The 27,595-nt window shown below is 38.1% G+C and overlaps 1 protein-coding gene across 1 annotated transcript; it reads left to right on the top strand.

The window, feature by feature from the left end:
- The first annotated feature begins 1,808 nt into the window (after positions 1-1,808).
- Positions 1,809-27,208, top strand: LOC103474820 (myelin protein zero-like protein 2). Its single transcript, XM_008426064.2, has 4 exons — positions 1,809-2,155; positions 21,993-22,162; positions 22,530-22,740; positions 23,143-27,208. Exons 1-4 carry the CDS (start codon positions 2,101-2,103, stop codon positions 23,319-23,321), a joined length of 615 nt encoding a protein of 204 aa, XP_008424286.1. The 5' UTR covers positions 1,809-2,100; the 3' UTR covers positions 23,322-27,208.
- Positions 27,209-27,595: the final 387 nt, after the last annotated feature.

Here is a 27,595-nt window from a genome sequence, read left to right as displayed (position 1 = left end):
CATCTTTGTTTTGCCTTAGTCACTTTGCCATTTACTCTTCTTCTTTTTCTCCCCTTTCCCAGCTACTAATCATTTATCTCATCTAGCCTCATTTGCTACCTTCCCAGCTGCAGTCAGTTTCTCTCTGACTCTGTATATCTGCCTCCTGGACTCATTGATTGCCACTGGTTCCTTCCCTTTGCTCTGGATGCGCCACGCCACTGTTGCTCAGTGTTTCCCAACTCTGGAACTCAAGACACACTGCGGTGCATGTTATAGATGTTTCCTTGATTTAAGACACCTGATTCAGATGACTGCAGTTCCACAAAAGCCTGTTATTCAGTATTCAGTTGAAATTATGTGTGCTTGGAGCAGGGAAATGGCTAAAACGTGTAGGGCGGTGTGACCAGGGTTGGAAACACTCTGTCACCAGTTCTGCGTTTCCAGTTTTTCTAAGTATTTTTGGACTTATTTAATTAAACCATGGCTCATGAACATTCCGTTCTCCTGTCTGCACTTTGGTCCTAATCCCGTTCCTGCACCCTCCATGACAGCTCCAGGTGTGGTCTTTAAACACATCCACAGGTGTAACTCCAATGATCTCAAACGTGTCATTTAATTTCTCAGAGGGCTCAAAAGCCATGACATAATTGTCCGGACTTAGTATTAATAAAGGTTAGAGCTTAGTAAATAAATATCTGACTTATCCTTTAATTAAAATGGCAATTAGCAAATAGAAATAATTATAGTTACTTTCACTGCCCTGAAATAAGAGAAATTTCTGATTTAACTTTAGATACAGAGGATTTTAAAAATGTATTTAGAGTATTTAAACTTCACCAGTAAAAGCATGGACATGCTTGATGAAAGTTAGTGGATATCGCGGTGCTTCTCTGCCCCCATGTGGCTAAACGATGCAAAATGAGGTTTTTCAAAATAAGTTGTGACAAATATTCTCTTCTATTGTTTTGGAGGCAATTTCTTTTTTTTTTTTTTTTTGTATGAACAAGGGGATTGAACATAAATGAGGCTCTGTGATATTTTTTGTGCAAAAATGACTAAATATTATTTAACCCTTTTTTTAAATGAAAAAACAATCAGAGTACTTCACCCTGGCACATTAAAGTGCCACATAAAACAATACCTGGACGATTCAGCAACACACCAACAAGTAGCTGATTAATTTTTTTTAAATTTGTTATATGTTATATTTATATTAGCTTTATGTGAAATTTAGTTTTTTTTTTCTTGTACTTGATCTCTACTTCTCAATTAGACAGATTAAAGTTGTTTTTTTCTTTTTCTAAGTACTGTGCAGTGAAGGGATGTCAAACGTCATTATTGAAGTTAATATCTAGTCGGCTATAGATTTCAGACTTCTTCAAAACGTCATCGTTATACTGACTTTACATTTATGGGGAAGTGATGTCATAAGCAGAAACAAACTTTCAAGTAGACGAATGAGGTGACATCTCAATAATTAATATTACGGAAAAGCGCATTAAAGAATGATTTAAAAATCATGGTATAAAAACATATTTTCTATATAAAAAACACGTTTTGCTACTTGCTGTGTTACTTTTTCAACAGGTTTGGTTTAGGATTAAAGTATTTAAAATATATATGAATTTATTTTTATAGTGTATGAAACTTAGGTTATAAAATTGTTTCCATCACATGTTTGAGACTGATTGGATTTTCCAGCTTATGGTCAGTTTGCATAACACCAGGTATGTACCTGTAGCAGCAGAACTGGTCTGATGAGATATAGATGATCAAATCTTGTTCCTCTTCCTTTTTTTCCCTCCTTTCTTTCTTTCTTTCTTGTTTTTTTTTTTTTTTACTCCGCCCGAAATTATAGTGGGAGGGAGGGTACTAGGAGTCAAATCTTTGATTCCATAAGACAAGCTAGGAAGCGTCTGTGGACAGAGAAGCTGAAATAGAGGACTTATCGCGACCTTTTTCTATTTTTTTTTCTCTTTCTTACTCTCTCCAAGGGGCATCCGTAGATTTTTTGCCGCTCGGTTCTGCTGTCTCTGTGAGTCAGTCTGTGGAAGGAGGTTGAACAGGCTGGGGCTTGTTGACTCTTCTCCCCCACTGCTCCGTTGACTGGCCGACCAAATGTGCGTGAAGGGGCTCAATATCATCGCTGTCCTGCTTGGACTCGCAGCTTCAGGTGAGTGAGACTGAAAACACTGTTTTGCTTTTAGTTTAAAATCACGCTTGATGTGCTGAATCTTTTTCTTGGTTGTACACGTTGATCTAATTTGACTTATCGAGTCAAAACTTTCCATGCTGTTCTGTCTTTAGGGGGGGGGGGGGGGGTTTAAAAGAGGGCTGGAAGACTATTTGGATATTCCATAACCAGTCGAGGTTTAAAATAAAAAGACAACCGTGATTGACTGTCCGCTAATTAAGACTCCGCTGGGACCCCTAACCTTTAACTCAATGCGCTGCCGTGCGTCATCGGGAAGTGGAGAACTTTGGCACTGTGGCACCGGGTGGGTCGCTTAAGAATTCCTGTAAAACATCCTTAGTTAGAACTTCTTTCTGACGAGCTAACGACTTTACCGGCATCAGAAGTCTGCCGCATTGTCTTTGTGTTTTCGCACAACCTCCTTTTCCTGCCCATTAATGCGCATCCGTGCTTGTGTACGTATGCGCGGAGACTCTAAAGTGGCCACTTGGACGCAGATAAGTCCACCTGCTTCCCGTTAGCAGGGGGTCCAGGATATGTCTTGGGATAAACAGTAATGGAGCACATCCTCCTATTAAAGCGCTCAGACGGCGCCGTAAATGTAGCACGTTTTAACAAGTGCGCAAATGCGCGCATCAGCGACAATTCATTCAGCGTACGGCAGGTTGTTTAACCTTGAAGTAATCTGCGCCCAGCCCTGTTAAGTGGATTATATTGATTGAACATTTCCATCCAGTGCCAAAGCACCACGCAGGGGTCCGGTGTAGCAGCAAGCTGCTTATGTTTACAGTGAACATGTGCCTGTGGATCCATCATAACAGTCTGACAGGGCCTGAGCTGCAGGATGGCTACATATTTGGATGTGGAAGGATGGCTGATCAAATAAGTATGTTTATGGGGGAACTGATTGCAGCTCAGCAGTATCTCAGTTCTCATGATTGTTTGCTGTAGAGTTTTCCTTCAAGCTTTGTTGCACTGGCATCCCACTAATGAAACAAGAAAGCACGTCTCACTTTCATGACAGATATAACACATGTGCACAACATTTATTTTCATCTGTATTTTTAACATCTGTTGCTATTGCATAATCTGAAAAAAGTTTTTTTTTTTTTTTTTTTTTTTTTGCTCTTCCCCCTGCTGTTGTTTTAACAAGTGAAGGGTTTTCCTAAAGACATTTGGTTTTCATTATTGAACTTACAGAAAGACTCATAATATTACAAAACAGAATGGTGTTGCCCTAAGTTTTGGACATCACATGTGCTGGAGACGTGACTATGACCTCATTCTGATATTCAAGGCCTTGGAAAACATGATTCTTATTAGGTTTACCTAAATCTCTTCTGAGAGACCAAAACAAAGTATTGCATAGTTTTAAGTAATTTGAGAGATGATCTAAAACTAAAGATACAGGCTTTTCAAAACATTTTAAAACTGGATATCCCCCCAAAAAATTATGCTTATTTTAATTTAGCAACCATTTATTCTGAAACCACTAAATGTCCAATGTAAAATAATGCCATCAGAAGTCAAGTGGTTAGAAATTGCAGTCAACTTGTGCATAATTTAATTGTAGGAAGAATACATACGTTTAAGATCTCATAGGTTGCAGGAATTCTCCCTGGTTAAAACCAAGGAACACAAGCAGGTGGGTTAGAAATGCAGTTTTTGAGAAGTTTAAAGCAGGAATGTTCCAGACTTTGAACAACTCACTGTTCAGTCCATCGTCTGGAAATGGAAAAAATATGGGACAGCTGCAAACTTACAAATGCATGACTAAACTGACAGGCTTCTAGGGTATGTTTTCTGATAGACGCTGCCCTTGCCTCGGCCTAAGTTCAGTCTGGAGGAGCTGCGGAGTCCTCCTGCCATAAGCTGCTCAGTTTGACCCACCAGCAAAACTATGTGTGGCAAACAGCGTGCATCATCCTAAGCACATCATCTTCATTCGTGAAGCATTGTGGTGAGAGGATCATATTGGTTCTACATTGCAGTGCCTTCCAGTTTAAATTTTTAGGATTTTATTTGTTTTGCAGTGAGGATGTCCCATGTTAGAATCCCAGCTTGGCTTCTTTCTGCATGGAGCTCTTATGTTCTCCATGTGTACTTGAGGGTTCTGTCTATATTTGTCAGCGTTCTCAAACAATTCAAACACATAACTGCTAACCAGTCACAGTTATCTACCACTTCCTGCTAGTCTAACACATAAAATCCAGATCAAACTAACGGAGGAATGTGGGTGTAATGTGACAAAATGTGAGCAGTTAAAGGGATATGAATGCTAATGTAAACTTGGTAGGTTTTGAAAGATATTACACTTGAAATTCTAATTTCTGTCTGTATTCATTTGAAAGCTGTGCTGTTAAATGCTCCTCCCTCCCAACCCCCACCATCACTGGTAAACATCAGCTCTAGGTCTCCTCGGAGCCCCCTCCCTGTTTTGGGTGTGTAGCCCACAGTGCTGCCCACAAGTTTCCATCTACCACAGTTAGAAATATGAACCATGAGAGGAAATGTGGTTTTCGTTTTTCCGCCAATCATTGTACTTGCACTTTTAGACGGGCCTACATTTCTGAAAATTGTCATCAGTGGTTACAGTTGAATTGCATATAATGGATGTTGGTGTCAGGATGCAGCCAGTTCTGTTGGAAGTCATCAGCTTCAGCCCACATTAGCTCTGCAACAATTTACAAAAAAAAAAAAAAAAAAAAAATCAGCCTGTGCTTTTAGAGATCCCTCAGATAAGAATGTATAACCAAATTTTGCTGACGCATGTTCATATTTGACTACATTCTGTTCCATTAGTCCTATTCTTAAACTACTGAGTATGTTTTCATCTGAAACAGCCCCATACTTTACATACTTACTCCACCAAAGGTCCTGCCACACTTTTAGCATATGTTGCCAATTTATTCTTGGTGAACAAAGTTTCTTTCATGTTGAGTTCTGGAGAACTACAACATACAGTCCAGAGATACCTGGACTTCAGGAAGGTCAAAGTAGAACAAACTGCTGATTTTACTATTAGATATAATAGTTTGCCTGCATTGTGTGAACTTTTAAGAACTTATCAGTTATTCTAATTGATGGAATAAATGTTTAAATAACATGAAATTCCAAAGTCACTGCATCCCAATAGAAGGTGTTGGGTATTTCTGGGAACATAACGTGACTTTGGAACTCACTGAGGAGCTACGGTTTTGCTTTTTAAAATAAAATATGTAATGAAGCAGACATGAAAATGACAATCCAGGGGTAGCTGAAGGCTCACGATGCTGAGTGGTGAAGGCTTCCACCCTCACCGTTTCTGTTTCTGTTCATGCATGCAACCCTGGATCTGAATAGCAGAGGCTGAAACAGAAACATTTTACAGTTTTATTCCTGTAAGATGTATAAACAAGGTCACACCAAAACAAACGAGCTCTGTAAACACAAAACTTGGACCAGTCAGCTGAACGTCTAATCAAATGTTGCAATCAATAATGAAATTTTCAAAAAACTAAAAGTGAGAAAAATGTGATCAAAATAATCATTAGGAAAACTTATAGCTGATTAGGGAGTTTGCATCTGTCTTTTTTTATTTATATACAGTCATTTTCAGTAAATTAGAATATCTGCACATACATAATAACAGTAAAAAAATACCCCAGTTTAAAAATACCCTTTAAAAGGTAGTTTTTTTTAAATGCAAAAATACATTTTTGCAATAAAAATTTATTTTTGTTCTGATATAATCTAAAATGTTGTGTGTTCATTAGCTATAAGCAGAAACTCATCTTAATAGAAATGAAGGCTTGAAAACATTGATGTGTGTATCATAGGTTTCACATGGTGAATTCAGTTATTTAAATGAACATTTTAAAAGCATTCTAATATGATTTTTTTTTCATAAATGGTACTATAAACATTAGACATAGCTGCTCAGTGCTTTAGGAAATTCATTGCATGAATTAAACCAGAGAGAATTTATGTTTTAAGTTTTAATAAAATTTGTTTTACAATTTTTGCGAGTGGAAAATAAATATTTCATCACAGTTTGGGGTCTAGAGGGTCAGAAAGCTGAGGGGTGTTTCTGTGGAGTGTGTAATGTTTCTGTTGTTTTTTATTTAGGATACAGGGACCAGCCTGGTGGGATATTACAAAGACCATGTAGACGTTAGATGGATGTTGTTGTTTTGATTTTATCTGTAGTGGTTGGCAGCAAACTTCCAGGTGTTTTATGGCGGTTGAACTCTGATTAAAGTATTTAGTGTCTTTGCGCTGACACTGAGATCTGGTAACTCACACATCGTTTGTTCTCCTTTTACTCATTGAGCTTTGTTACTGAGCTTGTAAATGGTGAGCTCAGAAGGAGGATGGAGACAGAGGCATTCGTCCAAACTCCCAGTTCCAAACTGGTCATACTGACATTTTGTACAGTCCTTCGATTTTTCACTGCATGTATTTTAGAAATGGTACACATACATTGGGTTGGCATGGTTTTCCACAGAAAACCTGCTAAGCGCCATGGTATGGCTGTCAGCTAACGACCTACTATTTAACTACTTTTGAATAATTAATTTATTTTTTTAAGTTGATCAGAAATTAGAAAATATTGCTAGGTGTAATATGCGTATAATATAAAATATGCGTTATTAAAAAACGTTATTGACACCAACAAAGTATTTGACAAGGCAAACATAAAAAAAAAAAAAAGAAAAGAAAAACTACAACCAAAAGGCTCATTGTAGCCTTTCTGGTGAGATTGGGGTTTGGCAATAAAATTTATTTTATTAATCAAATTTCCTGTTTGTGAAGATTTAATTTTTACAAAATCGGCATATTTTGCTGTTCATAGTTCAGTTCCAGTGTAGAGTCGGCTCACTGAAGGACTATTGAATTTCATGTATTTATTTTTGACTTTGAATTCGTCAACTCATAGAAGAAATGATTGAAATAATAAAAAAAAAATATATATATATATATATTTTTTATATTTTCTGTCATTTGTTTTCTTTTTAAGGAAAAAAGTGAGGGGGGGAGGAAATGTTTTAAACTGGAAATCAAATCTGGTTCTTGCTTTGGTTCTTGCTTGACTGTGACAATGTGCAGGCTTGCATGAGGTCAGACTTCCTTTAAAAACTTGCAATACAGAGAAAACCGTCATACTAAACAGTATCGGTACCACATTTTCTGGCAATGTGGTACCGATTGCCAGAAAATCGGTACCACATTGCCGATTCTGTCACGTTTTTCTCGTTTTCATCACATGGCTGACATTGATCACTTACACTCCAACTAACAATTTGTAGGAAGAAGGGAGGTCAACTTCGCTCAGTTTTAATTTCTTAAACTAGGTTACTTTCTTGTCTCGTCCAAACACAGATATCCAACTAAGTCGTTTTCAAACATCGTCATCCATCTTTGTTGACTGTAGCTCTGTCGTCTTCATGTCTGTGCCTTACTTTAATGCCTCTCTTCCCGCAAGATTTTTCCTCTCCAGACAGTAACATGGAAAGCTCACAAGCTGACATGTGCCAGCCTGTCTTAACATACAGGTTTAGCACACAAGAACACATACTTTGCCAGTGACTGTACAGCTGCTGTTGACTGCAGAATACCAAACGATCACACAAGCTGTGAGGCTTCAGTTGAACCTTGCTGAGTTTACAGTACAGGAGAAGCATCTTGGAAATGTTTACTGGGATATATCTGTTATCTGTCTCTTGTGGCGCCTCTAATCTCTTGCCTGTAGTGGCATGAACAGAAGAAAACATGGCTGTGGTCTTTTTTTTTCGACATGGTGTGCTGACACACCTCGGAACCCTTTGAGATGAGTTGACAGAACGGCTCAAGGGTGCGTTGAGTCGACGATGACGTATTAATACGCAAGGACAAGCAGCTGTCTGTGAAGTGTTAAAATGTGCCAAGGTCCTTGGCGCCAAGTGCAAACAGGGAATTTGATTTCATTTCACACTGTAAAGTGTTTGGGTTTGCCAGCGGGTGTACAATTTGAACACACACATTTATCTCCATCTCAGGAAAACTCAAATTCTGCATTGTTACTAGTAGCATTTTCTGTTGCCACAGTTTTCCAATTTGTTTTTTTTTTTTTTGGCCCGGTTCTCAAAGACCTGGGCACAAACAAACAGATCTGCATGTCCAAGTAGAACCCCAGGTAAATTTCCATATTAGTCATTATTTTCCTCTGAATCCCTTTCTGCACGGGAATGTATGGAAAGCCAAGATGCATGTCCTTGTGTGTAAGAAACTAGAAACATTAAGAGCAAACTAATGATAAAATCATTGTCAAAGCCAGAAAAGGAAAAATATGATCCATCTTCAGTAATTTATTTTAAAATGTACAGTTTAAACCAGATATAAACATAAATCAAATTAAAATGAACACATTTCTTCTCGCTGTATGAATTTAAATCAGATCAAACATCTCTTCTTTTATGTTAGTTAGAAATCCTAAAATAATTTTTCTTGGCTAATTCAGAAGTGTACAGACATTTGGCAGTCCATCACATACAGGAGTATCCATATATCTAAAAAAACGAGCATTTTCTAATTTTGCTACATTACGGTCTCAGTTTTTTATTTATTTATTTTCTGTGGTTTTATCTTATAGACCAACACAAAGTAGGAATTGTGTAGTGGAATAAAAAACAATATGTTTCTTTTTAGAGTTTTTTAATGGTAAACATATGAAAAGTGTTGTATTTCTATTCATCTCCCCAGAATAAATACTGTGGAACATCTTTTGCTCTAACAATGTGCTGCATGTCTTTTGGATAATGTTTTTAGCAAGAGAATGAAATCGTCTAATCTCTTTGTAAAACATCTCAAGACCAGTCAGGTTTGGATGAAAGGCGTCTTTGAACATCAGACTTGGTCTTACCGCAGATTCTTATGTGGATTTAAGAAGTTTTTTTTTTTCTTTTATGCAGCGCCGCCCTGCATTTAAATAAAACACTTTTCAATCCACTGTGACCAGCTTCACTCTGCCTGTTGAAGAAAATTCCCCAAACCGCAATGCTGATTAAACACAACAGAGGTCTGGATATAATCAGACAAAGAAATAAATAAAAAGCTCAACACAGCCTTTGGAGGTGCAGGAAAATCTGGAGCTAAAAACAAAGTTTTGTGAAAAATGTCTGTATTTGCTTTCCACACAACGTCACTGTCACTTTGTGGATGTTTCCGCTCCTAAGAGTACAAAGCTAAGCACTCACTTCATTTGCATGTGCAAGTAAAATTAGTATGTTAAAGATAACAGAAAAGAAACATGAAAATAAATGACTTTATAAATATAAATAAACCAACTTGCCTGTTGGTTTTTTTCACAGATTGAAATTTAAAAAGCGTGCTTCGTCATTCTTTGTAAAAAGACGATATATTTATTGTGAAAAAGTTTCATAAGCTGCTGAGCAAGTTATAACCAGTCACATCAACAAGGTACTTCAAGTAGAAAAGCTATTTAAAATGATTGCATAAAAGCTTAACTGCAGTAAAAACTGTATTTGCACCCCAGTTTGTATCTAATTAAATGTTTCACACACTCTCCACTAATATGTTCCTGCAGTGTTTGAAAGCACAGAAAGCCGTGACAAAGCTGCAGGGTTGTTTGACACCAGTGGCTTTTATTCATTAGGCAGGAAGTTGAGCAGAAAGAGAAGGGAAAGAAATGCAGTTAAAATGGCCGCGGCTGGGAATCAAACTTTGGACTACAGTTTTGAGGATTGTAGCTTCAGCATAAGTCACAGTCACAGCCGCTCTACCAATGAGCCACATAGCACCCAAGCTGCAATATTCGACACTTGTATAACATTCATTTGCAAATTCCACTTGTCTTCCTTCTTGGATTTGGTGGAAAGTTGAGTTGGGTTTAAGTCATTCCTAGATTTAGTTTCTGACTTTCCTGGAAACTGGAATATGGCAGAAGTAGCAGCCACTGGCACTTGCTCTTTGTTCACTAATGTCCATATTAGTTCCTACTGGGGGTTCTTGATTATTTCCTCACTGCACTTTTCTTAGATGTATCTGAAGCAAAGATCAGTGTGTGAAGATTCAGTTTGCCTGTCAGTGGCTTCTTCAATTAACTTAATTGAAGAAGTTAATTTGTCTTCTGTAGGTGACGCATGTGGAACCAATGGAGTCGCAGTTTGAGAACTATATACGAAAATACAAATATAAATTTTTTAATTATTATTATTTTCTTTTTTTTTCTAAGCCTGATTCAACCTAAAAACACAGAGACAGACTGTGCTTTTCCTCATTAAAAAGCCAGTCCCTCTACACCGCATAGTAAAACCGTTTGCAAGGAGCAGTTCTCTTTGTGACAGTCTTGGAAAATTGGTATGTGCCCCTTTAAGGCAGCTTGCAACGATCAGAGGTCTGTACCTCCTACACAATGTGGCTTGTCCTCGCTGTGTATACTGTCATTTGCCCACTCCATCATCAGCTCTGGAGCACAAGGGGAAACCGCAGTGGGACTGGATCCATTCTGACTCACACCACTGTTTCACAAGGGACATCTGTCTATGTAGTGCAGTAGTAAATATGTTAAATTATAAGGTAGCCTTTTTGTTGTTGGATTGTTTGCGCACCAGACGCTTGTGGGCTGAGCTGGATCGAAGCTTAGACCCCCTCCTTCTATACCTCCTGCAAGAGTATCTAATCCCAGGGAGAAGTAGTCGAGTCAGCTGCTTGGTGGGAGTGAAAGGAGTTTGATGGATTAAATACTTATCCTCATTCACTCACTTCACGTTTCCTCTGGACACCGTCGCCTGATGAATTACAATTGGGCTGGAGGAAGTAGGAGGAGAGTGGAAGGAAGGAAGGAGGAGGGAGTTCAAAAGAGAGATTGATTTTTGGTCAACTGACCTCTAGACTGCAGTCGGACACGTTAGTCCGTCGTGTTTCTCCACATTTGTCTTTAAAGAAAGTGGGAGTGGAAAGTTTAATAGCAAAACGATTATGATGAACATTTTCAGTCTGAGGAAAAAAAGATTTCTGTCCATTACCTTATAAAAAGCATTTTTAAAAGCTTTCTTTCGCTTTTGGTTGTTTTTGAGCTTTGAGCAAGATTACTAGAGACAGGTTCTCGGTTTGAATCTTGCACATGAAGAAAGATAATTCTGGATGTTTAAAAACACATGGATATAACTTAATTAGTGTATTTCTTTGTGGATTTTTTTTTTCTCGGTGTAGCAGAATCTGGTTTGTAGGATGTTTTTTTAAACGGAGCATCCTCCACACGTCTTTGCTCCACTAGTAAAGATGTGTGAAAAGAAATAAATTAGTTTTTAACTGGAGCAGCAAAATCTCACCTTGAGAAATGTTCAAAACCCAATTTCTTTTGAGTGATTTTTTTTTCCAAAGGAGAAAAAAAATGTTAAATGTAGCTTTTATTTTAATTCAAGCATATCACAAATATTGACACCTCTGTAATACTTTGAATAACCCTTTGTGCACTTAATATTTCATAAGAATAAACACATAAGGATCTTTGACTATTTGCTCCAGTTTCTTTTCATCTCTGTCCTCTTCAGCTCAGCACATGTTTTCTATAGGATTTTGTCTTGATTTAGCTAAATATCTTGGCTCATCAAACTGCTGAAAGAGTTAGTGATGGACAGTTTTCATTTTAATCTTCGGGCATTTGATTTCATCATTTCAGGCACATTAATAAGGTTCCCTGGCCAATTGAAGTAAAAACAAGCCCACTTCATCAGATACTTGTACAGTGCTCGTGAGGTGCTTTTCCACACAAGTATACCTTGATTCAAACCAGATACTTGAACCTAAAAGTCCAATTGTAGTTATAGTTCCTGTTAAATTTTATAAAGTCTACAAATTTATTGTGATGCGACCAAAAAAGCTTTTCCTCTGTCATGCCAGTTTTAAGCATTTTTTAAAATCCTAGATGAGTTTAACCTTGTAGCTGTTAAACAAACAAACCAACAAACAAACAAACAAACAAACAAACAAACAAACAAAATAATTCCTCACATATAAAGAATAAAAAGCATCTGCCATTGCTAGATAGCCCATTCTGTTCTTTTCCAAGACATCGGCCTCTGCCACGTGATATTTTCCCTGCCCTCGGGGAACAGGAAGTCTCAGAAACAGTTATTGGCCAAGATTGTGTGCATAAACAAGATTTTTTTTTCCACGCTCACAGCATACAGACATTAAGTGTATATGTAAAATTAGTGAAAACATAAAAGATTACTTTTTGAACTGTCATACATGTATGAGCAACATAAAAAAGTAGAGATTTTAAGAAATGTTTTTTTAAGGAATTCTTGGCACAAATTTATAATAATGTCCAAAAAACTGATTTCTTACCGACATATTATTTTTCTAATGAAATTAAAGTTCAGAGTTAAAGTTGGCTAACTATGCAAATTTGCAAATGCCAGCTAATAGATTATCAAGTAGCATTTTGACTAGATATTTTCACTTCCCAAGCTGCATTTTCTTTCCTCTATGTATTATGCTCTAGCAGATAGATGAATTTTCCTTCAATAATTTACATTTCAGAGGAAAAAAATTATGAATTGGTGAATCCACAAATAGGCTGGAGTCCACTATATGGTTTTCAAATTTCTAGCTAGCAAACATTGCATTTGCCTCTGTTATGCTGCATTACTGTACTTCTTCCCAGCTTTTCCTATCTCCCATCTCTATATCACAATGTTTATTTCAGCACTGTGTCCATCTCAGGGGTTCCCCTTCCATTACACCACTCAACACTGACCCACTCCCTCAGCTCTGGGTCCTGAAAACATGTTACCTGAACTGGCTTTTCCCAGCCCCTCGTGAAAGGCAAGCCTTGTACAAAGACAGAAAGAACCAAAACTGGCCTTGTGAAAGTTCTCACAAAGAGCAGAACAGGCTCTTTGTGAGAGACTCGGCTCTATGCGTGTTTTGTTCCGTCTTAAAATGTGTCCTTCAAGCGCGGGGCAGCAAAAGAGGCTGGTTTCCTCCCATGGTGATGTTGTTTCTGAGCCGTGATTATGAGAGGAAATGCACAAAAACGGGCCCTTTTGGGGGTAATGTAATGGGACTGATTTTCTGATTCAGTAAGTTTTGCCAGGTCCTTGGTTTCACTTGCTGTCATTATGTGTCCTCCCCTTTCTTTAAGTCTTGAAGGAAGATGATTTTCAGCTCTGGCTGAACACTGCTTGTGTAAGATGTTTAGCCTAAGCTGGAGTGTGGAATAGTTCTTTGTAAATGACTGTCAGGCACGTACAAGAGCAGGTTGCCTGGTTTACGTCAATACAGGATAAATCTTAGAGTTTTCTAACTAGTTTGCCTAAACCTTTAAAAGATATACTGCCTTTTTTCACATTGCAAACATGAATGTTTATGTATTATAATGGGATTTAATTTTATAGTAAAAAGTCAACAATAATTACATCCGAATTTAAAAGAAAATCTTGCATGAGTTTCAAATTCTTATCTGGACTTTTAGACCTGGACCTTTCTTTATTGTACACAGAGATAATGTTCAGCATTTCATCGACCTTTTCAAAGGAAAGATGCATGGTACCAGTTTGTAGCAAAAAAAAAAAAACTAATTTCCACTTGCATTTGCAGTCCCTGGACAGGTTGATGGTAATCAACCTCAAAATAAAATATGGTACAACGAGTAACCTTTAGAATTCACCTGATTAGTTAAAAAAAAAAATAACTGTCTTAATCTCAGCATAAATTCAGCTGTTCTGTGGCTGGGTAAGTGGTTTCTGAGAGAGCATTAATGAACAAACATCATGTAGCTCAGTCATCACAACACTGATGGGATAGTTTAGATCAAAGCATACTCATTTTAGAGTCTCAAAGTTAATCTCTAAATCTAATTGAAAAATGTGCTGCTTAGACGACCACCCATCCAATCTGACTAAACTTGACCTATTTTTTATTTTTATATATTTTTTTAAATGGAGCAATATTTCAGTGCAAGACTTGTAGAAACATTGCGCAAAAAACATGATTTTGCAAAATTTGATTCAGGTCGGCTGAATTCAAATCACAATCTTCTCTAATTCTTATAGTAATAAAATTAAGAATTATTACTAATTTTTAATCCCATTCAATTCACAAATGTACTCTGTCTTGGTCTATCACAAAAAAAAAATTCCTGTGAATTACAATATGATTTGTGGTTTTGACATGACAAAGTGTAACAAAGGTCAAGAGAGACACACTTTTGCAAGCCTCAAGGAGAATTCACCAGCTGAGGTGAAATTGGAAGAATCTATTTAAACCAGGATTGTAAATTTAGTGTTCAGGAGGATGCTAAGTATATAAAATAAAGGATGGACATTTAAAGCACTGATAAATGTGTTAATTATTCTGGGTGCAAGAGAGAGAAGAAATAAGTTGCACGGAAGGAAGGTTCCTGCAGACAGAAAGTTTAGGTAAAACTAAATGTCTGGGTTTTGCTGATCCTCCTTAAAGCCCTCCTAAATGTCACTACCAAGGCTCGGCTGCTTCTGTAAGCTTATAAGAGTGTGTGCCTCTGTCTCAGAGAATCTGTGAGAGGCACAAATGTTTATCCACTGTTGTTTTTGTTCTAAAGTTATAAAAACCAAATGGGACCTCTTGCAAGCACAGTAAAAGTTTGGTTTGCGTTGCTGTTGTAAATGTCAAGCTTGTTTTCAGACTGTTCTGGACGCTGCCAGGGTTGCCCTTTGTCACTGATTCTAGTTGTAACTTTCATGGACAGAATTTCTAAATGCAGCCAGGAAGATCCCAGTTTAGACTTTACCATTTAAGACTTTAAGTTTAAATGCTCCTTTTTGCAGTTGATGTAGTGTTGCTGGCCTTCATCAACCTCCTGGAGGCACTGGGACAGTTTACAACAGAGTATGAAACAACTGGGATTTGAACAACCTTCAAATATGAGGTTATTATGGGTTGTCACCTCTAGGGTGAGTTGGCTGCTTCTACAAGAAAAGAAATTCAAATATCTAGGGTGGAGGAAGCATTGGTGGGATGCTGACAGGCTGCTGTAATGCAGCTGGTGTAAGGTGGGGCAGAAAACGATGAACTGGAAGGGAACGTTTTATTCCTCCCTTTCCTCACTCATGAAACGATCTCTGTCTGCAGCTGGATCCATTCCTAGGGATGGAGAAGGGAATGCTGCTGAGTCACAGCTACTCTGTTTTTGTCATATTTACATCAGGCTTAAAAAAGTCCAACCCGACCCGCCCTGAGCTGGATCCAACCAGGCCAATTAACTTTAATTAGAGACCAGAGCCCAAAGTAAACCTGCTATATTTTAATTAAGATTTTACTGTTTTCACTTTTAGACCATCATTTGAGTAAGCATTGTAACTTCTCCCTTTTGCAGTTTTTTTTTAACATCTTCCAACTCCATTTTGTCGCTTGTTATTGCAGGGTGAGTCAAGTGCAAGCCATCTGGGATGTGAAATTTATAGGATTGAAGCAGGGCTGTGTGCAGTGTGCTGCACCAGCTGCAGTCTAATGAACCTTTACACCTTACTTTCTTTCTTTCCTTAACAGGGAAATAAAAACTCCTCTACAAAACTCCTCTACAACTTCTCTATTTAGACTATAAGTAGATTAATACAACTTCATATCCAGCATTCTTGTTTGGTTTTATATGTGCTGTATGTATTGTAAGCTTATCAAATGCACCACAGAAGGCCAAACCTGATCTTAACATTTTGGTTTGGGTCATATATCTATTCTACTGCTTTGTATAGCACCAGTTGTGATAATTTTGCCGTCTGGGGGCCTTCCTAGAGAAATCTTCAGGCATATTCTACAGAGACTATCTGCTTTAGAGATTGTTTTCATTATGACTCAATAGTCTTGGGAATGATTCAGAATTCCTCTGGGTAGCCAAACAGAAGAATGTCTGAAAAATTATTTTTGAACCATAATGAAACAAAAACTTGAGGTGCTCTAAACACTTTCTGTTAGCAATGTACCAACCTTGACGGTGTGAAAACATGAATCTGTCAATTTGGCTACACACATAAGAACCTGCCAACCCTGGTTTCCTCTAAATTAAGTATATTAATTAGTCAAATACTATTTAATATTCATTCCTTCTTCTTCAGAAAGCTTTTCTTTACAGTAACGGGATCACAGCCAAGCAAATCTAATCACACTTGAGTGATTCTTGCTTATTATTTCACAGTGTATCAAAGTATTTACCCCTTTACCCCCAGACGGAGCAGTGGAGTGGAGCAGCTTGCACCAAGTAGTGTTGACGGGTGGAATAAAGTACATTAATGGTTCAGCATGTTCATTGTAATGTAATATATTGGATGTATTGATAGAAAATATGGAGTAATGCCAAGTCCAGTAGTATGTACTGTAGAGGCTGTGTGTGTGTGTGCGCGTGGGTGCGGGTGTGTGCGCGTGTGTGTGTCAGCAGTGAGCATCCTGAGTTACACACACTGAGGAAAGATGTACTTTGACCTTTTCCAAGTATTCCTGCTGCTGTTTGTGACTCTAAACATCTGCGGTTGCAAGACAAGGATGTGCAAATACACAAACACACACTTTCTGAGCAAGTTAGTGTTTGTATTTGAGATGCTAATCTTAGCTACTTTCATAAAATTCAGTTACTGTGAGTATCGACTTGCTTTACACAGGGCTCCTATATGCAGTCCCACAACATTTTTAAAAAGTATGGAATTTGATGCATTTTCTTGGTCTGGATAATGTGGAAAAAGAAATATTTGTACTGGCAGACTTTTTCCCCTTTCCATTACGAAAAAAATAATCTTTCTTCTTTCATCAGCTTCTTCTTTCCTTTTCAGTAGTTGTTACTATTGACCATACAAATACACAAAGTGGAAATATGAAAAATACATTTGCCTAATGGTAACCCTGCAATTAAAAAATTGTTTCCTTTTTTCCTTCTTCCCCATTTCTTTCCCTTCTTCCTTTCCATTGCATCTTCTCTTCATTCTGTGATTTTTGTTTCCTGTTTCCTTTCTTCTTTTGACCCCGTCTTTCTTACATCCTTTCATTTGTCCTACCTTGTTTCATTCCTTGTCCTTTCTCTCTACCTTTAATTCCTTCCTTCCATGTGTTCATTCTTCTATCTGTCCTTTTTCACATTACCTTTTACCATTTCACCTTTGTTTCCTTGGTCTGGAAAAGTAAAAAAATGTTGCACATTATTATTTATTTTAATTGGTGGTTAGTTTTGTAACCCTCTTTTATAAATGGGTAATTTTTTTACTTAACCTAAGACCTTCTCACCTCTGAGGCCAACATGAGATTAAAAAGTTGCAGAAATAACCTCTGGACGCTGGGTGTGTTCAGTTCTGGCCAGACAGGATGTTCACTCATAAACAAGTCGGTGACCTAGATTAGAAAGGGGGGGGGGGACAAAACAAGAAATACAGCAATAACATTGGCAATAAGCAGAAAAAAACAAGTATAATTATGCTAGCTCTTTCTTAAAGTGCAAACAAACAAATCTTCCATCCTTTTATTTTACTTTTATTAAAAAAAAACAAAACACTATTATAAGCTAATCATATTTTTGACCACTCTTCTCTTCTCTCTTTGAGTAAATTACTCAAATTCTATGATCCTTATGGTCTTACTCAAGTAATGACATGCCACTTAGTTCCTGCTAATGACTGATTAATTAATGTTCTTGTACTTTTAGCCACTGGGAAAAATGAATAACCAGGGCACTGTCCATAGTTTAGAAAGCACCATCATTCTGCTAATTAAATGTTTTCCTTTGAAAAGCCCTAATTAACCTTAAGTCCCAACCAGTTCAGTTTACGTCAAAGGACAGTGTTGTTGGACGCATTGCGCTGTATTCTTGTTCAGAGATTGGGGGGCGGGAATTTCAATTTGTATGTTTTAAATGAACTTAAGGTAGGACTGGGAAATGAAGTGCTATGGCCTGAAAGTGCACTTTCTAATGGTAGACATGAGGGACAACGTAAACATGAGCTCTGAAGTCATTTTAAATTTTACTTAATCGCTTTTCTAATCTTGCCTCTGGTCTTTAAACACTAAACAAGAATGTAAAAAGTGATGTGTTTAACTTTGGGTTGTGATCTCTGAGGAGCAGACGTTGCAGAGATTAATCCAATTTTCTCATGAGTAAACAAGTCTTGGCGGCAGGCTTCAATGGAGCCATCTTAGAGGCTTAATGAGACGCTTCACAGCATTAGCACTACCTAGTTTTCAGGCTCTTCTAAAAGCTGTGCCTCCAAGAGAAGTAATTTATCAATCAGTTGGGATACTTGTGAATTTTACACCCAGACTTGCAAACTAAAGGTAGGAAAAAGTTGCTAATATTGGTGCCAATTACTTTATTGAAGTATCCACAGGTCTATGGAAGTATGAAGTGATTTTAAATAACCAACATTCCTCTCCTTGTACCCAGTGCTTCTGTGATTCTGCATTGTAAAAGGAATGTCTTGTGTATAACCTAAAATATGCACCTAAAACAGCCAATGCCCAAAGTCAATAAATCTCTTTCTTTGTGTTTCTTGGAATGACTAGGAAACATTTTCCATCTCTAAAACACCTCTATTGCTTGTTCATATGCTCTGCAGGATGAGATCTACAAAACCACTGGACACACAGTCTGTATTTAATCATTGAGGATTAAATACATATGCCCCACATGACTTAAGGCTAAAAAGTGACATTAGTCAGACATCTGAACAGTGTATGTGTTCAAGTGAATAGCAGTCACAGCTGGATGACATACCATGCAGATGATGGCAGACTTTTTCATTCAGCTGGGGTAGAAATGTGTTTACTATATTGAAATGGGAGGATGTTGTGGCTCTAGCAGGTCCAGATGTTAACTTTTCTCTGCCACTTTTGATAGCCTGGTCATTCAGTCCTCAATGTGCTGTTGTAAATGACTCATTATAGTTACCTGGGTAAACTACCAAGCTCTGCTTTTAAGTGGTTCCAAATTGCAAAGATGTTGTTTACACTAGTAGGTGGTTTTTGTTCAACATCAACCAACATGGTGAAGTTGTTGTTGTTCTTCCATGATTTTTTTTTTTGTTCTTTTTTCCCAGCTCATAAATGCTACACTCTTTGTTGTGTGAATGAAAAAATACCACCTGTTTCATCATTTTCTGGCTACACTGGTCACTTATTGTGTAAACAGATACCTCAGTGTCATAGTATTAGTCCGAGAAGTTGAAATTATTTGGGTAAATTTTATTTCTCTCAAAAAAATATTAGGTAGGTTTCAACTTTCACTTTAAATTGTCTTTGTAATTGCAGCCCAGGTTTTGTTTACAGAAATTCTGCATGACATTTAAATTATGAGTCCCTTATTCAGATGTTTTACTTATTATTCTAACAAACTACAACCCTTGATGATGTAATTCTCAAAAGCACATGTTTAAATATCTCTATTTCCTCAAAGTGTTGAATCTGCTGCAAATCATCACTATAAAGCAAAATGCTGTAAGCTGCTGACATATTTTGTTTTAGATGGACAGTTAAATAGTACCTTGACAATCCTCCATTCCTCTGTGCTATTTATTTCTTCTAGTCAACCTTAACAAAAAAGATTTCAAATTTCATGAAAAATGGGTAATTTAATCCGTACGCAGTATTTTGAACTTATCAACATGGATTTAGGACGCACATGCGCACACACACACACACACACGCACGCACGCACACGCACACGCACACACACACACACACACACACACACACACACACACACACACCTGCATGCAAGCTAAGGAGGGAGTTATTACTGTCTGGACTGATAGAGCTGGAACTGATGATATCTGCTTAATGAACATCCTCCATGTTGGCAATTTAATCCGTTGACTTCAGTGCATCCTTACTGACAGCAAGGTAGCTGAAAGGCCAAAAGAAGTTGAGGTAGAAAATACCTGCTTATCCAGAACACCACATGAGTTTTAACTAAAGGATGGAAAGGATTCTTGCAGTTTTTCTATTGCTCACTTGTTTGACCTACTCCAAGATTTCATCAGGCTCATTTAAAACACATTAGGCTGACAGAGTGCTGTTATGGCCCCAGCGATGAGAGAGTAGCAGGTCTCTTTAATGGCGTGAGGGAGCCCCTCTCACTCTCCTCCCTGTCTACAGGAAACACTGATAAGAAGCTGAAAATGCAGCTTAAGAGCACCAAGTCCCTTACTGATATTTTCAGAGCTTGCTTCTGACTCAATATCCCCATTAACTGTAGTACCAAATCAAAAATTCAGTACAGTAAACAAGTTTTTCGTGTGCATGAAGGGATACATTTATTCAAAGGGAAGATTGCAAGAATACAACATAAGAAGAAGTATAGAAATTGCAGTGGAGTTGTGGAAAGGTGCTAGAGTTACTAAGGGATCGTGTATTTTCCATAAATGACTCTTGACTGAACAGTAGAGCTCTCATGGCATTCTGCACCAGATTAAACCATCATAAAAGCATAAATGAGTGCCTTGAATTATTAGGCATCCTTCTTGAACTTCTTCTTAATCTCCTGTCCATCTCATGCACACACATCCAAAAGATATACTTTAGACATACATTTTGCAACAAAAAATGAAATTTTTTTGTTTTTTGTTTGTTCACTTTGGAAATATGTTCATAAATCGATTATGTGTGTGTTTTCCTGGTGGAAGAGTTGATCTTGGGTTACATTGATGGTCTGGATGTGACATTTTTTGTAAAACCTGTTTGCCTTGCATTCAGAAATATTTCCAATGGTATTTAAGACAAAGAATCTTGCAGGGTGAACCAAGAGAGGGATGAGGAATTATTGGCAAAAGGTCCTATTGGTCCTCACTTTAACATCTGTGCATCATCAGCTCTAGTTCAACTTCTCTACACAACCTGAAGCTACAACATAGCAGGAAAATACTGGCCACATCACAATGTACCTGCTACAAATGCATCCAGTAGAACTTTCTTGTACTGCCAATTGCAATGGAAGGCTTTGTTGCTGGATAATAACTGTTGAATACCAAGTTTACAGATGATTTGTTTGCCTTTTAAAGTTTAATGGTCTTGTGAGCAACCCATTTGAGTCTAAATACCATCCTAAACAAAATGCAGGCTATTTTTATTGCACATATTTCTTTTTAGGAAGTGGGGATCTCTTCTTACAATGTGGTTATAATCCAGCAGCACAAATAATTACTTGTAATTTCTTCCCAAATCTTCAGATTATGTGCTATTCACCTTGTTCAGTAGATCTTCTATGCACAGAGTGATGATGACGATGACAAAACCAAATCTCCGAGTTGTGCTGCAGCTTGGCAGACGGTCAGCTTACTGTTCTCCTGGGCATTGGCTTTAATAAGGCTAGACATGCCTTCCACTATTCTTAGAGCATATATGGCTCCTTCTATTAATAGCCCTGGTGATTTTGACCAGACAGCCCTCACATAAACTTCCCCACAGCCACAAGCCTGCTTTCTCAGTGGGCTGCTTCGAAAAACAGTCGCTTCTTTTGTGATCTCCAGGAGAGGGGAAGTGTGATTGCCAGGCGGTACATCAGCAATAATTAAATGTGTTTCTAGGCCACTACATGCATAGTGTGTGCATGCTTCTGGACAATGCATGTGGGTAGAAGTGCTAGCTCATTTCCAGGGAGTTTGTGTCATCAGCCACCAGTGTCAAGCAAAATTGGTGCCAGTCTCCCTCTTTGCTCTTACTTACAATTGGTGAATTTCTTGCAGCAGCAGGTAGACATGAATGTGGTCACTTTTCCATTGCATAAAGAGTTGATTAACGTATTCATGGTGCGTCTGTTGTTTTGAATTGTTCATGCTATTTAGCTTTGAATGTAAACATTTCACTACATGTGGCTTTGCAGGTGTCTTGCAGGTGAGCGGAATGCGTGTTTACACATCTGGGGACGTTGAGGCGGTCAATGGGACAGATGTTCGTCTCAAATGCACATTTGACAGTTCAGCTAAGATCAACCCTGAACTTGTCATCGTCTCCTGGACTTTCAAACCCCTTTCAGGAGGCCGAGTAGACAGGGTGAGTTCATGTGTGTGTGTGTGTGTGCGCGTGCATGCGTGCGTGTGTGGGGGTGCGTGTGGGGGTGTGCGTGTCTGTGTCTGAGCAGGAGAAAGGGAGAACAAATCTCTCACCTCCATTGCTGTGTCAGGGTGCAGCCACCCACTCATCCAACCAAAGGAGGAGGTGGTGAGTCATAAGGCTCCCAATGGAGCATCTAAGACAGCCTGTCTTTATGTACCTTTGTGTCTGCATATTGAGAGTTGAGAGAATAAAAAGCAGCGCATCCTAATAAGTCTGCACTCATTGTAATTTTCTTTAAAATAAAATAAATTCTTATGGTAAGTGTTTTTTTTATTTATTTATTTATTTATTTTTCCATTTGTAGATTTTTCATTACCAGCAAAAACCATATCTGCCTCCCGATGGCATCTTTAAGAAGCGCGTCCATTGGGCTGGCGATATCATGGGCAGCGATGCCTCCATCATACTTCGGGAGGTCAAGTTCATCTATAACGGCACCTACACCTGCCAGGTGACGAATCCTCCTGATGTTCATGGCCCGGTTGGGGAGATTCGTCTTCGTGTCGTCAAAACAGGTGAACACCTGACATTTTTCAGAAAATGCACTCTAGGCATAAATCTGTCTGTGAGTACACGGCAAAAAAAATAATTTAATTTTAAAATAAATGAAATAATATGTGCAACTGGCCACTGCAAAACTGGGTACTTACAAAGACAATCTACTGTATAACTCGAATTGTTCTAGAATTATTTTGGTTCAGACCTAGGACTAAAATGATTACATCTGCCTTGTCTCACAGGCTTTTAAGGGAGAGCAAGGCTTTATCCCATTGTTTTTTTTGTTTTTTTTAAACCGCTATTCATGGCTCATCTGGTGCTAATTTACTGCTTGACCTTAATGTTAACAAATCTGCATTTATTTTTCTACACCTGCACACCATGTCTTTTTCATTCGTGTGTTTTTTTTCTTGTCACAGCTTCTTTCAACGAACTTCTCTACCTGGTCCTGGCCATTGGAGGTGGCATCGCTGCTGTGGTCTTTTGTCTCATAGTCATCGTGTCCTGCAGGAGGTGCAAGAGGAAACACAGACAGAGGCAGCTGGAGGGCGATGAAGAGGTTCCCCGCAAAGAGAGGAAAGACCCCACGGCGTGGTAAGACCAATGAAGTGTAGCAGATGAAGAGGGGGACTAAGAGGAGCAGAAGATTCACACGCTTTCTCTCTTCCTCTGCGAGAGACTCTGGGGATCAGGGCATGCTATGCTCCCTCTTGGGCTCTTTTCCTGCTTCTTGCTTCTCTCTCTTCCTCCATATGCGACTCCTGCCTTCAGATCCCACATTTGTACCCGTAACAGGCAGCTGTTGTCAGACAGAAAGTGAGGAAGACTGTGCCTTTATATAGAAAGTTCTCGATGCTGAACTTTAGCCATATTGCTGCTTAGCCTCTGTGGAATTACTATGCGCCTTTCATTTCTCGAGAGAAACAACTGTTTTATCGATTCATCTTTTCCTGTTTAGCTAAATGGGCCTCCAGCCACATTTCCTGTTTGGAGTAAATGTTTTGATGATGAAGATGTAGAACAATGGTGTATTCTTGCTGTTTACTTCCCTACTAATACAATCCAAGCCCCATTGTACAAGTGCAGTACATGACACGTGTTTGGTGTATTATTTCAAGAAACAATAGAAACATCGAGCACTTTCCAAGCTTCCAGTGAAAATGTATTTGATCACTTTATAAAAACCCTGCACAAAGCTCTGATCATTTTCAGTGGAGGTATGTGGCGACTGTCTGATCTAACCTCTGGGGTTTTGCTTATAGTGGATGTTAAAAGTCTACACACCCCTGTTAAAATGCCAGATAAAAAAAAATATCATGAATCAACATTTTCTATGCATATATATGTACATAAACCAGCACTCAAGCCACTTTCTTTATTCAATTTCAGCATTTAGTCTTCTCAGAGAGACACTGTACTAAGGCTATGAGGAGATAAGGGTGAAAACACTCACAGCATTGTTGAGTTTTTTTTTTTTTCTTTGCATGGGATGGAACTTGTATTCTTTATGGACAAAGAGTAAAAGACTTTGTTTCTGATGAAAAGCAACCATGCCTGCCAACAAAAGCAACCAAAATTACACCATTCCCACTGTGGAATATGGCGGTGGTAGCACCAAGAGCTGGGGTTTCTTTTTGGGAGACGGCACTAGATTTCTTCTTTTATTTTTTATTTTTTTTAATCATCTTTAAAAAATCTCCAGGTGTGTGAAGGCCTTTTTTTTTTATTAAAGTAAACTTGAGAGTTTAAGATAAAGTGTAGTTTTTTATCACACATCAAAGTCAGCATATCAGCTTAAAGAGAGAAAATATTTTTATTGCTTAGCTATAATTTGGACATAAAAATCTGAGGAGGTTCCTGAAGAGGGTTGTGGACTACCGTTGAGTCTTATAGATTTGAAGAGCTTTTCCAATGCAGAAACTGCCAAGTTAAGATGGTGGAGGCTCACTTACTCCTACCAAAGAAAACTGAATGCTGAAATTGAAAAGTCAAATGTTTTAAAATTGTTGCAACGGTTTATGATGGTTTCAACTCTTGCGTACATACACACTAAAACCTGGAATTATAACAGGGGTGTCAACACTTACAAAGCCACTGACCATTTCTGTTCAAAATCACTACTGAAGTCATGTTACTGTGTTTTTGTTTGTTACTGTGTTCTTATTTCTGTGATATGATAAAAGTGTCTTTCAATGATTACACCTGATTGTAAGCGCTTGTTGGAAACAGACATTTTTTTTAACATCTTAAAATATTGTACAAAAATACAAATAATTGCAGTTAATTTTTCTATTGACTGATTTTTAATTTTTTTTTACATTGTCATTTTCTTTTTATGTAGCATTTCTAATAGCTGGTTGTCTGTTTCAAACAATGTGCTGTATTTTCTTGGGGACCTGAGGTTTCTCTTTCAGTTTGCGGGGTTTTCAGATCTTTATATAAATGTTGCTTTAACTCTCACCACCACCAGTAGAAATCGCTTTTTTTTTTTTGCTTACATATTTATTCAAGCTTCAAAATAAATCATTCATTCAAAAACTGAGAAGGAAGAAAATGATTCCGACCCAAAACAAATGCAGATGAGTGAACAGATTTTATCCAAACTTTTTTCAGCCCATCCCAGTTTGATGCTAATCCATTGTACCCTCCTTCTGTGTTTGTATTTATTGGTCTTGGTGTTTTCCTACTTTATCCCAGCCACCCATCAAGGGCCGTCCACCTCTACCTGTCAGAGACATCCATAAAGATTGACAGTTCAGATGGCATGATCTCAGACCCCAGCACCGGAGACCCAAGCTCCTCCGAGGATGAAGGCCCTCGCTCGGATGATGATTACGACTGGGAGGACTAAGAAGGACCAAACAGAGACAGGAATGCTGATGAAATCTCATCAGGAAACTTCCTGGAAGGAGGCTCTAAGGGCACTTTTGGATTGCACTCTTCTGCTAAGCAGAGACTTGCTGAAGGAAGTGCCGCTGCGGTGAAAATGAGAAGATAATGAAGATGTGAGGAAAAATGAAGAATATGAATCTTTTGGAGGGAAAAAAAACAAGATTTCTGTAAAGATCTCAGATTCATTTCAATGCTTGGAAGCAGTTCTAAAGTAAAACAACATTCCTGTTTGGAGGGTCCATAAATGTTTGAGAAAATGAAACGGTGGATCAAACTTGAACAAAACCCCAACGCTTATGTGACAAACTGGATTGTGGACTTAAAGCTGGCCTGGGTAATGTAGAGAGTATGTTTAGCTTTTGTTGGAGCTTTCTGCTGGTTTACACATGAATCTTCTTAGCAGAACAAATGTTTGCTGTAATACTGAGCCACACAAAGTGTGTTACATTTCGTGAGTTGTCCAATGACTGTTTTTAAAATGGAAATATCAAGTTATTTGTAGAGATGCACAAATAAATCATCAGATTTATTTCTAGCTTGACGTGCGCTGGCTGGTGACTATACCCAAACACCAACAAGTCCAGGTTACAACATCGCTCTTTCATGTAGGTGCTGTTATCGGTGAAGAGGACTCTGTTGGCTATTTTCAGGTGTTTAAAAATGAAGCCAAAACATGGAGATGTAAGAACCTACCAAAAAGGAAACGTGTCAACACTTGTGTGCAGCTCATTGAGGCTGCGACAGAGTGAGGTGGAGCAATACTTTCAGAAGGTAACAGGAAGGCTGAATATAATACACCAACGTTGCACTCCTTAATCCTTTAGAGCGCCTTTCAACCTCTGTCTGTCATGAGAAGTGGTGGATTAGGAAATGTTGGCAGTTTTTTTTGGAAATCTCAAAGCTATGGTAAAGATTTCTCCAGTGAGTACATGTGGAGGCTGCTGGTTTTGTATTGCTAGCCATGCTAACTTTGATCATCTGGTGTCGTTCTTCTGCCACACCTGTCCTGTTTGCTGTAGGGATTAGTTGGTGTCCGATCCCTTTACCAGACATCTTTAGACTTGTCAGAAAAAGCTTAATTTTAGTGTTTTCCCTTAAATTCTCCCAGACCATGCCATATTGTTTTGCTAAAAATTGACAAGTTTTAGATTTTTTTAAATTTGTTTTGTTAGGACATTTAAAGTCCTAAAGCTTTGTCACTAGAAGTAACCTGAGAATTAAACCCAAGCAAGTTGAATGAGAAGCGGAGTACTTTACATTAAGACTTAAGTAATACGTCACATCAAATTTCTCATATTAAACGCTAAAAATTTGATTTTTTTTCTTTCCTTCTGTCTAAAAGCCAAAGATTTGATCAGTGGGAAGCAACTACATGTACACACCTGCCCTGAAACTCACATGGGAGTGCACAGTAAGATCTGAAAACCCTTTCTGATTGCAAAATGTCCTTGAAAGCCTGTGCTCTATTCTTTCATTTGTGAATGCATTCCACACTAACAAGTATGTTAAAATGCCCATATTTCAGATTTTTGTGGCAGATTTTGTATTCGTGTTCAAAGTGTTTTAGATTTATAAGAAAATGTTACATTTGTATTTGTAATAGAGCTTTTATAAAAAAAAATAAAAGTTTTCTAATAAAAAGCCTTTAAAATCTTTCCCATGTTGCCTTATTTTAATCCCAACAGAGTGTCTCATAAAAAATTATCCTGTGAAACTATTCGAAAGTGCTCATTCATTATGTAACAAAATACCGTTCAGCCACATGCTTTGTATTTTTAATGCACTGTATCCATTTGTGTAATTATGACTTCTCTGTCTGCAGAGCTCTTCACATGCTTACCTGTAAGCATGAATGTCTTTAACTTATTGTGCATTCACTATGCTAACTCCCTCTGCTGTTATTCCTGTCTGGGTTTCATTGTCGAATGCTTGAATGTTCATGACTGTGAATATGTGGTTCCATTTATTAGTTCGTGTGTT

This window comes from Poecilia reticulata, linkage group LG13 (assembly GCF_000633615.1).
Source record: "Poecilia reticulata strain Guanapo linkage group LG13, Guppy_female_1.0+MT, whole genome shotgun sequence".
In the NCBI taxonomy this organism is placed as follows: Eukaryota; Metazoa; Chordata; class Actinopteri; order Cyprinodontiformes; family Poeciliidae; genus Poecilia; species Poecilia reticulata.
Note: the sequence above shows the minus strand (reverse complement) of the source record. Positions and strands in the feature narration are given on the sequence as shown.